The sequence below is a fragment of the Xylocopa sonorina genome, chromosome 15, assembly GCF_050948175.1.
Source record: "Xylocopa sonorina isolate GNS202 chromosome 15, iyXylSono1_principal, whole genome shotgun sequence".
Classification (NCBI taxonomy): domain Eukaryota; kingdom Metazoa; phylum Arthropoda; class Insecta; order Hymenoptera; family Apidae; genus Xylocopa; species Xylocopa sonorina.
This window is the reverse complement of record NC_135207.1, coordinates 6,083,234-6,099,307: the sequence shown is the minus strand read 5'-3', so window position 1 is coordinate 6,099,307 and position 16,074 is coordinate 6,083,234. Positions and strand designations below refer to the sequence as shown.

At 32.9% G+C, this 16,074-nt stretch overlaps 4 protein-coding genes across 4 annotated transcripts; 2 read left to right on the top strand and 2 right to left on the bottom strand.

The window, feature by feature from the left end:
* Positions 1–188: 188 nt before the first annotated feature.
* Tmem214 (Transmembrane protein 214) lies at positions 189–4,891 on the top strand. The gene is made up of 9 exons (XM_076907369.1): positions 189–386; positions 592–791; positions 876–1,559; positions 1,659–1,869; positions 1,946–2,085; positions 3,140–3,266; positions 3,346–3,611; positions 3,680–3,831; positions 3,897–4,891. The coding sequence occupies exons 1-9, from the start codon at positions 260–262 to the stop codon at positions 4,021–4,023; spliced, it is 2,034 nt and encodes a 677-aa protein (XP_076763484.1). The 5' UTR covers positions 189–259; the 3' UTR covers positions 4,024–4,891.
* LOC143430894 (deoxyribonuclease TATDN1) lies at positions 4,488–7,412 on the bottom strand. Its single transcript, XM_076907370.1, has 5 exons — positions 7,141–7,412; positions 6,791–6,970; positions 5,876–6,269; positions 5,222–5,425; positions 4,488–5,103 (listed from the first exon to the last, which is right to left on the bottom strand). The coding sequence occupies exons 1-5, from the start codon at positions 7,178–7,180 to the stop codon at positions 4,998–5,000; spliced, it is 924 nt and encodes a 307-aa protein (XP_076763485.1). The 5' UTR covers positions 7,181–7,412; the 3' UTR covers positions 4,488–4,997.
* A 544-nt stretch (positions 7,413–7,956) lies between these two features.
* On the bottom strand, positions 7,957–10,152 carry LOC143430612 (dolichyl-diphosphooligosaccharide--protein glycosyltransferase subunit 1). The gene has a single exon (XM_076906965.1). It carries the CDS (start codon positions 10,004–10,006, stop codon positions 8,180–8,182), a length of 1,827 nt encoding a protein of 608 aa, XP_076763080.1. The 5' UTR covers positions 10,007–10,152; the 3' UTR covers positions 7,957–8,179.
* Positions 10,153–11,603: 1,451 nt separating this feature from the next.
* On the top strand, positions 11,604–15,592 carry LOC143430682 (ATP-dependent RNA helicase DHX30). The gene is made up of 11 exons (XM_076907061.1): positions 11,604–11,628; positions 11,728–12,110; positions 12,201–12,391; positions 12,461–13,438; positions 13,643–13,984; positions 14,130–14,371; positions 14,441–14,645; positions 14,737–14,926; positions 15,002–15,087; positions 15,180–15,415; positions 15,525–15,592. The coding sequence occupies exons 1-11, from the start codon at positions 11,604–11,606 to the stop codon at positions 15,590–15,592; spliced, it is 2,946 nt and encodes a 981-aa protein (XP_076763176.1).
* Positions 15,593–16,074: the final 482 nt, after the last annotated feature.

The following is a 16,074-nucleotide window of genomic DNA, read 5'->3' as shown; positions in this document are numbered from 1 at the left end:
TCCATTATAACAATATATTTACTTGAGACTCCGGTCTCAAGTTAAATGTATCGATGTTCATGCATGATTACAGGTATACGTACATATATCTAGGTATACCTGTTTTACGCATATGTCATACAAAAATAGCGCGTGGCAATTTAGTAAATGCGCATGCGTGACCACGTACGATATTCGGACAACACAACAGCCAACAAACACTCAAGTGCCTTTTAATAGTATTGTTAGGTGCACGTTTGTTTATTGCATTTATTACAGTATGTCGTCCGGTGGTTGGGAATTAGTTGGGAGAAATAAAAAGGATAAAAGCAATGGGAAAATCAGTAAACTTACGAAAGCTGAGAAAAAGAAATTTATCGAAAATGCGCCAAAAGTGGAAGATTTCCGTAAGTATACTCTTTTAACCTCCTGTCAACTTTTATCACTTTTTCATGTAAATGCCATTATCGAAAGCTTTTGAAATCGGTAAAAATGGTATTGTTCAAGTAAATCGTACGCTTCGAACTTGCTCGTGCATGTGTCAAAAAATATTTAACATCGTATTACGTTGCGTAAATAAAAATATGTTTGACAAGAAGTTATTATTTTTAGTTCCTTTGAGCCAAGTGAAAACTTTGTACGATAATTTGGACAATAATAAAGAAAATAAAAAACCGTCAAAGGAAAAAGACAATAAAACAAAGGAAAATGAAGAGAAAAAGAAGCAACAGAAGCAGCAGCAATCCGTTGAAAAAAAGAAGCAAGAACCTAAGGAGAAACCTCCAAAGTCTATAAAAGATGCATTGAATATGGTACATGTGCTAAAATTTACCTTCTGTACGAGCGACTTACATATAACTTACATATTACAGATGAATAAAATTTATTTCTTCTAGATTAATGCAGAGGAGCTTCGCAATATTTTGACTACAAGTCAAACAAGATTTCCTGAAGCTCCTTTGATCTGGTTGAAAGAACTTGCTGCCTTTCTCAATATAAAAATACCTATCGATAAAGAAGACGTAGTTTTCTCTGGAAAACCTAAAGACTATCCATTAAGTATAGTACCTAAGTCGATATCTTCCACATTAGAAAAAGCTATCGAAGTAGCAGGAAAGCAAACGGCGCAACTTTTTTATGAAAATACTCTTACCGCAATGGCTACTGATATGGCCAAGGGATCACCCGTTGTAGGCCACAAAATATTTTTACAACTTCTAGCACGAATTAATCCTGAAATGACCGTTGCTAACATTTCAAAATTGATACGCGTAAAAAATTCATATCAAAATAGAAAGAATATCGGTCTCTCTTTACTTTGGGCAATATCACAGGCTGGTAGAAAGAACTTGGTTGTAGGCTTGAAAGTGTGGCATGAGGTAATGTCCCCTATGTTAGAAACAAAAAGTTACTGTAATTATGTAGCACAAATTTTGAACGATCTTGTGTTTGGACATGAAAACTTCCATGATCTTAAACCAGAACTGTATCTTGATATTGTAGAAGATACAACTTCTGGAAAGTTCAATGTTCCTGCTTCTTTAGGCAGAGAAATCAATAACAGCATTGAAAAACTAAGAGTACGTATCTATAAATATTATTAATGAACAAAGAACTGATGAAATGATCGAGTACAATTTTTTTGGATATCTTTCTATTATTTTATTTCTTATTTTCAGTCAGTATTATTTAAAAATAAAAATATAAGTTGCGCGAAGCTATTTGAAATGTTAATCCCAAAGGTTACACAGAAAGTACATGCAAACTATAGGGATGAATTGATCAAAGTGCTTGTAGCTTGTCTAGCCGCAGACTCTTCTTGTTTTTCTGTCTGGGAGTCTCTTTATGCCAAAAATTTGTACCAATCTCATTTACTCTTAACGTATATTGGTAAGATTGCACTAATTAATTCTCATAAATTGACTACTCCATTTATAAATGATTAATTATGCTTTCTTTCTTCTAGATGCAAAATGGAATATTTTACACACAACATTGGAAACAAAGTGTTTTAAAGAGACATGTATAGTATTACAGACAACTAATGAGAGGTGGAAAAAAGGCAAAGATGAAAGTCTTGCAAATAATTGCAATAAAATATGCAAGGTAAGTTTAAGTTTGATTTGTTAAATATACACAAGTAAAACGCAATAGAGTATACCTAGATAGAAAGATTGTTTTAGCATTTAAAGGAATAGTACAAGCAAAATGTAATTGCATTGTAAATATAAATATATACTTGAATATTTGCAAAATACAACTTTATATAATATCTTGAATAATATTTAAACTAAAAACCTATATTGCATGTAAGAGTTCGAATTCATTTTTTTTTCTTTTTTTGGAAAACAAAACTCTCGTATAACAGAACAACATTATTTCATTTTATTTCAATAGAATTTCCCTCATCCTGGTTATACTATAATTTACAGTCTACTTTGTATAAATTATATAGAAGTAATAATTGATAAAATGAAAATATTACATATTACACGCGTAATCGTTTGCATGAAAAATATATTTAAATTATCCGCGTGATAGCTGTTTATGTATACCTTGCGTATGCGCATACACGTAGTATCAACATACTACACAACGTACAAGTTGTATTTTGACTAAACTAAGTCTCATTTTACACGTGAAAAAGAACGCTTAATCATCGATACAATTCCCTTTAACAATAATCTGTGAAGCCTACATACGAATCTATTTCATACGGCAAAGGATCGTTCACGCGGTAAACAATTACCAGAAATTCAAATAGTAAATATAGTTTAGGTTAGGTAAGCTTGTTTTTTCGGGAGGAGACTATCGATCGCACATTGTCCCCTCGACATCGCTACTGACGACATTAACATCATTTGTCGTGTCACGGGTTTCCTTCATAATAAAACAAAACGTACTGAAACGATACCTCGGTAAAATAAACAGATTGTAAGGCATACTCATTTGTTGGTCAACCTCGCGGGTAAGAAGTACGTATTTACATAAATCGAGAATACATTATTCGTTACGCTCGCGTCTGTAACATGATTATTCTGATAACCATGTTGACCTTTAGACTTGTTAATAACAACATTATCAGTTTTTTATGTATATTATCGCAATAAGCATATCGCTATGATAATATTGTACTTTATACATTTTTTTTCCATTGCAGGCATTATTACTGAAAATGACAGCTTCTACGAATAAGAAATTCCCTTGGAAAAAAGGAATTCTTCTGTTGTTACTTCTTAGTAGCGTTGTTGTTGGTTATGATATTTATAAACATAATGATTTTAAAGGTAATATAGATAAAACTGTTTCAATCTTAAATATCGTTTATTGCTGTTAACATCTCATACTAATAATGCAACTATCTAGCATCCAATACAGGTAAGTTTTTGACAAGAAGTGGAGTATCCGCCTACGGACAACAGTCATGGATTCTGATGCAGGAATATTCTTCTAAAGCTCTTGAATTTATAGAAGCCACTTCACCAGAATATTATAAAGCAACTGTTGAAAGATGTAAACCTTATGTCAAACTAGCTGGAGACATTTATCTTGTAATGAGAAATGTTTCTTTTAAAATTTATAATAAAATTGCAGAATACGCTAGAAAGAATGGCCCTTTGGTTACAGAAACAGTAAGTATTAATGATTTTAATACTTACTAATACATATAAATATCACGAATGCTTTATATGTTTAATAGATCGAGCATTATGCTCCAGGAATGCTAGATGAAATTAAGTTGAAAAGTAGTCAGGGTTTGGAAGTTCTGAAAGTTTACTCTAATTTATGCGTACAGAAGCTGAACGAACGCTCGACCGCGACCCTTCGGTGGCTAGAGCATAATGTCTTTGTGTAAGTAAAGAAATGCTTTCAAAATAGAAGTAATATTACACTTCATTATATTGTCGTTCTTTTAGCGGAAAATTAAGTCCAGAAAATTTGCAAAATTACGCTTCAAAAGCAATCGACACTACACAGACATTGGCAAGTCAAACATACGATTGGGTGTACGAAAAGGTGCAAACACTTTCTAAAGTTCCGTGAATGAAATTCATTGGACGGCGTCGCGTACCGATCTTTTTTCTTTCGGTGATACAAAAAAAATCTTCTCCCACACCTTTTGCATTTAGTTCTATAATTCCGAAGTTGATATACATTTCCAAATATGTTTATGGCGGCCATTTTACCTGTGATATTTGAAAGAATGTATCATACTCTGACCGATCATGACATTTTAAAAATCCGTAAATTTAATGAAAATGTCTTCAGTTAATATCTTTTTTTTTTTTTAAGTTAATATCTATTGTCAAAATAATTATTAGAGTAATATATAAACTACACTGTTTATTACTAAACTCAGAACCTTCTACTTTTGTATATTCGCTAATATATTTCCATTGAATATTTCTAATATGGTGTTTGATGGTAACATGGCAAAGTTGGTTTGTTAGTCGAACAATATATTAAAGATTTTTTTTTGTTTTTGGTATCTTTTTTATATATATATATATATATATTATATATGCATAAAAATAAAGGAGGAGTATAGGGTATGATTAACTTTATAATGTGTGTAGACTATTAAATTAATGTCACTGGATACAGCAATAAGAATAACAATAATGATACTTATAGGATGTGTAGTATAATGTTGATAAATATAGGTATAGTAATATAATTATTATTATAATTACAATTATATAATAGCGCTAATAGTGCAACTCTAACGGTGATGATTACGGTGACAATGATAATTTTACCAAAAAAAAAGGAAAATATTAAAATTTTGTATGGAAAGAGATCAGTGGTATGTGACGATCTGTCACATCCATAGAACTATGCATGTAAAAATGAGTCTTCATTTCCTTCCTTTTCAGAAACGAATGTAGTAGAAATTAGTTATTTCTTTGTATCTTATAGTTTCACAGCTTTTCTCCCTGATTATATGTATGAGCATAGCGTGCAATGCTAAAACGCACACTGATTACAAAATTAGTATTTCAGTCTGAATTAATGTGTTAGAGCTCGTGAGGAAAAAAAACTTTCATCGTATTTTTATATATTTGATTACACAAATATTCCTCTTCTTCGTCTCTGATTCGCGCCAGTATTTCCAAAATTTGGCTGTAAATGAAAATCAGTCACAAACATTTTGTTCAATTCAAATAATTATACTCTTGTTTTATAACAAGCGTGATTTAATCAACGAAAATTAATTTTAATAATTAGTTAATATATTTACACAATAGTGCATGGTTCGTTTCTTCCTTTAACCATTTTATCGGGTTGCCACTTTTCTTTTTTAACAGAGGGAAAGTTGGTGATGATATCTTTCGCAGAAGCATGAGTAGGTCTTATTTCACACCATGGACAATCGGTTTCGATCATCAACCTGTCCGATGGTATAGTTGTAACAGAGAAAAGGTTTTCTTCTGTTTTAAGCGAACTGTAAATAGAATAATGTGAATCGCTTAGTTACAGAATGAAAATGTAGGCGAAATTGGAGGAACCTATATAGCATGGTTGTAAATTAACATACTTAGTGGGTATACAATAGTACTTTTGTAATGTACTTATTGCTACAAAATCGCCCCAAGATTGTACGCATTTTAATATTGAGATTGCTATCATAATACATGAAATAATAAGTGGGTATTCAACTCTTAAGATGATAAAATTGATGCTGATATCATAACAGTTAAATATAAGCTGAAATTTCTCTAGACTTAGACTGAATAAATTTCTACTTAATATTATATAGTTGCCAATCCTAACTAGGCTGTTTTATCTTCTCACAAATATTTGTTTTAATATTTGGAATACAGGTATTTTGATGTCCAAATAATTTTACAACCATAATATAGTGGTTCCACTAGCTGTATCCTATTCAACATACCATCCATTGATGCCAATGTATAATCCCATTTGTAAAATAGAATTAGCCTCTTCTGGATTGCCGTCAAAAGAATGTACAACACCAGCTGTTAGTGTATCTTTATGTTTTCTTAGAATTCTTACAAAATCTTCGCTAGCGTTACGGCAATGTAGAAACATTGGTAATTTCAAATTCGAACATAAGGATAATTGCATTTCAAAATACTTCTTTTGAACATCTTTGGGGCAGAATTGTAATCTATCATAATCCAATCCCATTTCACCAATAGCGACAACTTTGTCTTTATTGTCTGTGGCTAGATCTGATAATGATTTAAGGTACGCTTCTGGGTCACCATTTTCTTCAAATTCGTTACAACGCGTTGGATGACAACCAACTGTAGAAAATAGTCGCTCTGAAATATATACATATACAGACAATTATACGTATACGACAGATATTGTCTGAACGAAATAAGAAGATTGATGATGTAATATGTACCTAGACATTTTCATCGACATGCATTTTGTTGTTGGAGTTTCAAGAATAGACAAGTAGCAACCGTTGCATCTCTCTTTCACTGGTTTCTTCGCATGCAATCATTGCATTTCAATCTAATCTAACAACAAATAAATGGTAGCTATGCAATAATTATTATTAATTGTAATAACAAGCTTTATAGCCTCACAGATGAAAGCCTGCAAGGTATACAAAATATTAATCGTATCAATCTTATAATATTTCATTATTAGACAGCAATACCTCTATATAATGGGAACATTTGAAAATTGTAAATTACAGATACCTGTGACAGAGAGACGCGATAGTAACGCGACGTTTAATTTGTTTTTTGTCTTTCTTTTCTTCACTAACTAACGCGTGTATGATAATCTAATAAATGCTTTTTTTTTTAGTATTTAGACGAAAGCATCTTACCATCTGTTCGTGCTATTTCGAGAGCCTTTTTGCTTTCTTCTATGTTACCGGCAGTGATTATAATTTTCGAAAGATTATTGTTCCAACTTCGTTCTAAGACTTTATCCAAATCTGGTTGATGCTTTTGCGATCCGTGATAAACACCTTGGTACATGGGATCTGTCAAATTGGCTCCGATATCTGTGTTGAAATTAACAACAGTAGAATCTATTACTCGCACCACACATTGATCGCATAACCTTTTTTTTCATAAATATTTGAAAACCGAGACGAAAATGCACCGTAGCCAGAGCAAAATTACCGATCCCTTCGAAACGTTAACGGAGACATCGAATAAAGTGTTTAATTACCTATGAATTTTCTTAAATTACTCATTCTAACGGCGAGCATTAAACTTATTAATGAAATGACAGTTTCCTTGGAACACGGGTACTGTCTGAAAGGTTAGCAGGTGTCTTGTTTAACCGGCGTTGTGTACTGACATATGAATTCAGTGGGCATTTGACGTTCCATGAGAATCGAAGTTATCCTTTCCTCTCGTTCACCGCACGAAAATTTCGTGGAAATTAATGTTACTTTCACTAGGTATACTTCATATTAGAGGTATTCCGCTCTATTCCGCGTGGATTCTCGAGGGGTGGCCGTACTTTAATTTTCTCCAATCTTTCGGACATTAATGCTCCTATTTCACCTTTACTAACTAATCCGTATTTTAATTATTATTATTTTTAATTAGAGGCCTCTGTTTGCGTACGAATACACGTGTTACACGTGTATCGAAGATACCTCGATCCGTGTCACTTTTATCGCATGGGCATCCATGCCCCCTGCCTCAAGTTTAGGAACATTTCAATATTTAAATATCTGTATATTGTTATTTTTAATATAATTTTCCCAGAGAACATTTCCTAGTGAAACTTATCGTTATAAATGTTATAAAGTCTTTTTCGTATAAAGTTGCAAATTTTAGCATTCATATACATTAAAAGTATGTGAAATGAAGATGGCAGTGCACTTGGATGCTTTTGATACATATTCAAGACCATGGTGTTTAATTTCATTTCCTATTACTTTTTATCTTGCATTTTTATAATAATTTTCAAATAATAACTTAAAATTCACATCTTTTTATATCATGGCTGAATAAGTATTGACAACAAAGTACATAAATGAAATGTATAATTTACATATATTTTGTTTATTACAAATCATATTTATTACAACATTCTTTATTACAAATCTTAATTTGTTGTAGATGATGGATATTTTCAGCTTACTATTTAAGTGTATTTATGTATACGTATAGTTGTAACTTATCGTTTAAATTACTTTTATTGAGTCTCTTGTTCTCAAACACTTTTCTATAACACATAGTTAGGATAAATTTTATTACTGCAAAGACTTAATAATGGAATTTATTTTCTCGACGCATTCCTCTTTCTTTTTTGTGATAGCTGCTTCCGCTTCCACAAATTGTTGACGTCCTATTTTGCCTGGTACCAATTTATCTACGTACAATGCTTGTTGTTGATTATACAGTTCCTTTAAAGTTCTGTCTTGCTTTTGTAATTCTTGAATACGATCGTATACATCTCCCGATTCTCCTTTCAAACGTTGAGCAATCTCCGCGATAGCACTTGTCGCACTTTTGTACTCTTGATTGATACCTTTTACAACAGACAAAAATGCATTCGCGTCCTTGTTTGCTTTGAGATGCATTAATTGATCGTCCAACTCGTTATAAGACGTTACTCTACGATCTTGCGCAGCCAAAATTTTCTCACATTGTCCTGCAATTCTTAATTTGCTTTCCGAGACTTCATCTTTGTCGATCGAAAAGTCAAGTCTTACATAAGTGATCACCAACAGAAACAGTAAATATAATGCTGCAGCAACCAGCAGTGGTTCTTGCAACATCAGTATACGCGGAAACGTATATTTTAGTTTGAAATTTTGAATGTGATTCTCGACCAAGTTTTTCTTAGTAACAGAAATTACTGGCCGACCGGTAGTATCCAAATATGTATAGTGAAGAGAATCTGGCAAACGTGTCGCAGGATACGGAAGGCTTAGTTCTATATTTTTAGAACCTTCTGGCAAAATGATTTTTACAATTAATTCGTCTACCACCATATCGTCAAAGACGTGATCTAACAATCTCATCTCTAATGTATACTGGTCACCAGAATGAAAAAGATATTCGTAACTAGGTACATTGTACCCAACTATGTACTTGGTTTTCCAACCACCAAACAGTGGAAATCTTGGACGAAGGTTCAACTCTACAGAGTCTTTCTTGATACGGGTGTGAGAGGTTGAAATGTTACCAATTTCATCTCTGTAGTAAATATCAGATGCAGCTGCTGGTAAAATAGTGTCGAAGCTCTGGATGCTAGCCTGCCCTGATTTCGGCTCTCTGGCGAACTCGTATCGTGAAAACGAACCTTTCAATAATGCTCCGGTATGTAATAAATCAATGTGCTCTTCTACCGCTATGTTGCCCCAATGCGATATTTCAATGCTTCTCTCGAGTCTGGTAACGGTCAGAAATTTATTGTTGTTCTCAAAGTGTATGCTTAATTCTTCATAAGAAAACGGAGCAAGTTTCTCGTATGGACCATATGTAATTACAGAATCGCTTTGCGAAACAGGTTTGAATTTGGTATAGCTCTCGATATTACGCGTTGGTAAGGATACAGTAGTCGTTTGTTTCATTATATCGTACGGTGAATAGAGATAAATATTTCCCATGTATTTTATTAATTGCTTTTCATTTTGCGTGATCTCCTTAGGATGAGGCACAAGCTCGTGCGTTAATATCCATTCAATTTCGACGGACGCAGTTCTACCGGGGAACAGGGCGTCCTTCAATTCGATACGATAGAAAGTTTTATCCGGATGCGCGTCCACCTTGGTCTCGCTTAATTTCAGCTCGACTCGTATAGGCTCTCTGTACGCTGTTATGAAACTCAGGCTATTTTTCTGCTCAGGTTCCAATGAGAAAAGGAAATTTCGTATCTGCCGGTCTTTGCTCCCATTTTCTAATACAATTCTAGTTGTAATTTTTGTTAGCTGAGACTGCAAATCAATATGCTTCTCCACACTCTTTAAACTCAGGTCTGGGTCGATGGTATTTGCGGTAGCGAAAGACTGAACGTAAAATCCGAGAAACAACGCGATGTTCCATAGTAATATAATTGGGCTACGTTTGATCATATTTCTCGTGTAGAAAATTCTTTCAGCTCTTACCGTTTTTCTTAATACTTTCAACTAGCCGGCAAACAGGTTACAATCGGTGCATCATAGACGTGGCGCTTATTTAAAGTCACGTATTATCTAGATAGCAAACTCGTACATCTTATAATGTTCACATGTATATTTCTTGGACTTTTCGTAAATTTAATCATTCATATCAGATGTAAATATCCAGCGCATAACAATGCGTTTTTAAATATCAAAATATTAAATATAAAGTCCAGTTACAAACGGAATTAAAATGCGTAATGAATATTCGTTTGCGTTAGTTTATTGATTTTTTAGTAGCTATAGTTACTGAAGAGAGAGAGAGAGAGAGAGAGAAAGGTATATAAGGAAGCTATAAGAAAAAGTGAGACAGATGATACCGATCCTCCTCTACGACCCGTGGCGCCATCTCTGTGAAAAGTGCTGAAACTGCTCGCACAGCGTTATCGACAGCGAAGTGAACCACTCAAGAACTACTAGCGCCATCTCTGTGGAGAGTACTGGAACTAACGGCCGACCAGTTTCGCCGCTTCTCCGACAGATGGCGCTAGTGCTTCGGTAGTTCACTTCGCTGTCGATAACGCTGTGCGAGTAGTTTCAGCACTTTTCACGGAGATGGCGCCACGGGTTCTCGAGTACGGTCGGTAACATCTATCTCACTCTTTCTCATACAATATTCCTATAGATATATATATCTTTCTCTCTCTCACCTCTGTCGTGCAGTCTGGTGTGCAGCCTTATGGTGTTACCGAACCTGGAGGCACCACCGTGCCAGGCGCTGGTGTTTTTTGAAATATTTGATTTTCTATGTTGTTTGGTTCATAGTAATATGAGGCCGAATATTGCCGATTTAAATAGGAGAATATTGAATACCGAAATAGAAAATATATATTATTTATATCACAAGTTCTAATTATGAATGTTTACGTAAACAGAGTTTTCTTTTAAACGATAATTTTATTACGTATAATGAATCTAACCTTTTAAATTCGACTTGTATCTGACTACCGCGAGAGACCATCCTCGTGTATAGGAAATTGTTTGTTAGAAGAAACATGATGTTGTCTCAAATAACTCTTAATTCGAGGAAGTTCTTAGACAGTCGGTAAGTAATACGTACCTGTTTGATGGAAACCTGTTAAACGTATGAATTGTATTAAATGTATAAAAGTGATAAAGGCACATAATTCCTGCTATCATTATTTTTCTCAAACAGTTTAATGTCATGGTACGCAAATCAAATATTTGGGTTGCGTTTAAGACAATTTTATAAGCATCAGGGAGCGTTTTATAGCTACTGTAATAAATGTAGCGAAGAAATTAATACAAGATCTACCTTATTTTGCAAGGTAAGGTAAAATAATGGATTACGTTTGTTCTACTCCTGGTTGTAGAAGGTTTCGTAGATGTTCTGTTTCCACATTTACTTATTAATTATTGTTCTTTCTATATGGCTGAATAGTTTTGAAAGCAATGTAAATATATATGCACATATATAAATAATATGAATAATGTAATTAAAAATTCTTGTAGGCATATCAAGTAGGTAGGAGAAACAGGTCAAACTCTAATGTTAAGATTTCAGAAGACTGTAAGTATTACAAAATAATACTAATTTATTACTTTATTAAACAGTATATACAATATATTACATATTAATTTTTATTAATATTCTTATTTTTATAAAAATTTAGTTATCAAGAAGGTACACAAATATCCTGCAGCAGATCTTAATCAAATTTATAGTTTGATAAATGTGGAATTTAATAGGCCATGTATATCATCTGTGTATACACGTATACATGAATCCGGCAACAACAAATTTGAATGTACTATCACCGTAACATGGCCTTGGGAAAAATCATTTTCTGGTGTTGGGAGTAATAAAGCGAATGCTGCACATTGCGCATCGTTAGCGTGCTTAAACTGGTTACACGAACAGAACAGACTCAAAGGATTAGAACCTTTGTTATATGAAAATACAAATGATATACTAAAGTCTCAAAAGATCGTCAGCATTGGTCTTACATCAGAATTAAGAGATGAAATAAAAATGTTGATTAATACTTTTGATGATGTAAGGTTTAAAAATAACAGAAGTATATGAAACACTTAGAATTATATTTTATTATACATACACTATTGTACATATGACTTTGATTTACAGCAAATAAAATCTATAATAACGACACCAGCTACAATTAAAGACAATGAAGATGATTTAAAAGAAGACTCGGAAGCTGATGATTCATTAAACAGTATATTATCAGACTCGATAGAAACTGATAAATTTTGGTCAAAAATAAATGTTCCGCAAAGGAAGGAGAATGCTATAGATTTACCTATTATTGATTATAGGTATCTCTATTAACGCGTAAACATTAAAATTATTATTAAATCATTTATTATTTTTAAATATTGTTTTAGAGAAGAAATTGTGAATAGTTTAAAAAATTGTCAAGTTTTGGTGATTAAAGGGGAGACTGGTTGCGGTAAGAGTACTCAAGTTCCACAATTCATAATGGAGGAGTACGAAAAACAGGGAACGCATAAGTGTAAAATAATTGTAGCAGAACCGCGCAGAATTTCAGCGGTTTCCTTAGCCCAGCGTGTTGCATGGGAAAGGGCTGAAGAATTAGGTGTTACGGTCGGTTATCATGTACGATTCGATAGCGCAATACCGTACAATAAAAATTCAATTTTGTATTGCACAACTGGTATTCTATTACGAAAATTGGACCACCAAAATACTTTGAATGAAGCCACGCATATAATCATAGATGAAGCTCATGAAAGAAGCCTGCAGACTGATTTATTATTGACATTATTCAAGAAAAAGTTGAAAGAAAATCCACATTTGAAGCTTATTGTTATGTCCGCAAGCGTGAACACAGAATTATTTCAACGGTACTTTTCAAGTGCAGTTATCGATATACCTGGTAAACTATATCCCGTGAAAATGCATTTCATGGAAGATATTCCGATTTTTAACTGGCGACAGTTAGAATGTCAGAATTGTCTTAATGAAATTCCTTACAACAGAATAGTAAAGTTAATAAAATGGATCATTAAGAATAAACCACCTGGAGGTATTCTATGCTTTCTTCCGGGTTGGCAAGAAATAAGGGATTTACACGGAGAGCTTGAAAATGAAATGGATAATTTATTCATAGTGTCGCTTCATTCCAAAATACCGATTGCAGAACAGCAAAAGGCTTTCAGTCCGCCTCCGTATAACATGACGAAGGTTATTTTATCCACAGATATAGCTGAGACTGGTATTACTATTAAGGATATAAGTTATGTTATAGATACCGCTATTAAAAGAGATTTAGAATGGAACGAAGATAAGTCTTTATCGAGTTTGAATTTTACTAGAATATCAAAAGCGAGCATCACTCAGAGGTAACTTTTATTTTGCGTATACAAGACATTGATAAGCGTCGCTATGAAATTTCAGAATATTTTCCTTAACAAAAACGAGAACTGTATTTAAATGTCTTTTCAAATGTATATTGGATCACGCTTTTTGGTACACTCTCTGTGCTAGGATATATTAGTTTACCAATAGAAATAGTAAAATATTGCTTCTGTATTAATATTTCTTAGGAAAGGAAGAGCTGGTCGCGTGAAAGCTGGTGAAAGTTATCATCTAATCACGAAAAAAGAATACGAGCAATTAGCCTCGTATTCAAAGCCAGAGATATTTAAAATCCCGTTGGAGGAGGCAGTTCTCATTAGTAAAACATTAACCAACGAGAAAACGTATGATTTCTTTAACAGTATGATTGAATCGCCTAGCAGCAGTTCGATAAACTTTTCTGTGAACAATTTGCAAAGGCTTGGTATTCTCGACGATGATGAGAACCTTACAAGTTTAGGAAAGCGTGTTTCACATTTTCCGATGCAACCGAAACTAAGCAGAGCACTAATACTTGCTTGCGTCTTTCAGTATGTATTTGCAAAAAGTAAACATTGCCAAAAAATGAGTAATTAATTAATTATTTAATACATGCAATATATTTATATTTTGTTTGAAATGTTTGAAATATGTTTCCATCTTTATTCTCATTGTAATTTAGTTTTATTATTATAGATGTTTACATCCCGTATTATCGATAGTTACTCAATTTTCTATTCAGTCAAACAGTAGTTTTTCATTGGACGAATTATCGGTGGAAAAGCGAAAATTTCTTAAAGATCAGAAAGTGAAGTATCATAATACGAGCGATCATATCGCCTTATTAAAACTTTTTCAGAGTTTGACCCAAGAGGATAAATCATTGTTTAACACTTGTACGAATAGGAGTAAAATTGGATTTGTAAAATACGTAAAACGTAAGTCTGTCAAATATTTATCGCAAGTATTATGTGATATGGTACAACTAATTACTATTTATATTGTAGAAGTATACATGCTATATATTGATAGTCTTATAAGCTGCGGCATGTTTTCTTCGAAATTACATTTCGAATATGTAAATTTGTATCTACACAATTATGAATTAATCCGAGCAGTTTTGTTCGCCGCTACGAATCAACTGATAAAAAGGAACGCGTTTGGTTATAAAAACGGGCGATTTACAAAGAATGCAAATAAATTAATAACCGAGTTGGTATACTCTTTAGTAACATATAAACTTGCATTATGTAGAAGAGACGGTCTTTATAAAACTTGGGTTTGAAATTGCTATTTATTACAGGGATAATCAGGAAGTAACGATTCAAAAGGAAAGTGTAAATTACAAAAGAAAAGTATGGCCAAGTGAGATGTTAACTTATATCAACAAGATGGAATACGTTAAAAGGCATTCTTGTATAGTTTCCGATACAAGCATGATTTCACCTTTAACAGTACTCTTGTTCAGTCAGGGTGACGCTTATTGCACGAAGGTAGGCTTTTTTTTTTACCTGTACCTTTTAGCGTTTACTTATGAAACGTCTCCACCGTTTCCACGTTTCTTTTAGATGAAACAAAAAAGGAATTCTGCCAAAGAAGATACCGTTATTCGAATCAAAGATATGGAACATGTAAATCTGTGCTGCGAGAAGGAGTTCGTACTTTTGTTTACCTTTATTTTTTACTAATAAATTTGTAGTGTTCCGTATACTTATGGAGAATAAAACTATTATCTCGCTGTTTTAGGGTTGCAGATCTGCTATTACAATTTCGAAGTATAATATGGGAAATTGCAAACTATATAATTCAGTACGAAGGTACAGATTATGAGCAAAATAATTTAGAATTTGTTAAATCCTACAAAGACGATATAATGCTTTTACTTTCAAAAATGCTGAGCGAATCGTCAAAACACATTGACCATGTGACTGGTAATAATAACATTATCGATGATAACAAAGATACTATTGAAGATGAGGAAAGTTTGTAACAAGTAATTATATTTGTATAAAGTACATACATTAAAAAAATATATATATGCTTAGATTAATACTTCTAAAATATTTCTATGTATAAATTAATTAATTATAGTTTATATTGCAATATGCTCGTCTTGTACCTTTGGAAAGATGAATGAAAATGAAATTTTACGCGAGTAGTATCGCACGATTATTTTCATTTCACCTTTGGTATTAAATAAGAATTAAATAGAGAGTCAATTATACTGGGAAATTGTGGAGAAGTGTTCATTTCGAATATTAAAAGAGATAAATAAATGTGATAAGATAGGTAGGACGAAGAAGAAATTGAAGGCTGCGTGATATTTTTAACTATCCTATGTATATTTCACAAAATAATGAAAAAAGATGGTATACGCAGAATATTTACGATGTCCAAGATTTAGAAGTTTAGAAAATAACTTTAACGATTTCTTTGTATGCCTATAAGGAAATTTTATAGGCTCCTTGAACTATCGATAAAAATCGGTAATCATTCTTTATTAACCATTGATAATTTATTGATAGTGAGTATAGTTGACGACCATCGGTACTTTTTCGTCTCTAACACATAGCCGTTTTGCATCTTAATACTCTTACGTAGCCTGCTCCCCTAAAATTCTAAGTAAACCCGCCAACACCAT

Bases quoted from the DNA above. Each gene is read 5' to 3' on its own strand.
- Tmem214 (XM_076907369.1), top strand. From the start codon at position 260: ATGTCGTCCGGTGGTTGGGAATTAGTTGGGAGAAATAAAAAGGATAAA. The intron at 792-875 runs GTACATGTGCTA...TATTTCTTCTAG, and splicing joins TAAAAGATGCATTGAATATG to ATTAATGCAGAGGAGCTTCG. The intron at 2,086-3,139 runs GTAAGTTTAAGT...TTTCCATTGCAG, and splicing joins ATTGCAATAAAATATGCAAG to GCATTATTACTGAAAATGAC.
- LOC143430682 (XM_076907061.1), top strand. From the start codon at position 11,604: ATGTTAAGATTTCAGAAGACTGTAA. The intron at 12,111-12,200 runs GTAAGGTTTAAA...TTTGATTTACAG, and splicing joins TGATTAATACTTTTGATGAT to CAAATAAAATCTATAATAAC. The intron at 12,392-12,460 runs GTATCTCTATTA...ATATTGTTTTAG, and splicing joins TTACCTATTATTGATTATAG to AGAAGAAATTGTGAATAGTT.
- LOC143430612 (XM_076906965.1), bottom strand. From the start codon at position 10,006: ATGATCAAACGTAGCCCAATTATATTACTATGGAACATCGCGTTGTTT.
- LOC143430894 (XM_076907370.1), bottom strand. From the start codon at position 7,180: ATGCTCGCCGTTAGAATGAGTAATTTAAGAAAATTCATAG. The intron at 5,426-5,875 runs GTATGTTGAATA...TTCTATTTACAG, and splicing joins TACATTGGCATCAATGGATG to TTCGCTTAAAACAGAAGAAA. The intron at 5,104-5,221 runs GTAAATATATTA...TTTCATTTACAG, and splicing joins AACGAACCATGCACTATTGT to CCAAATTTTGGAAATACTGG.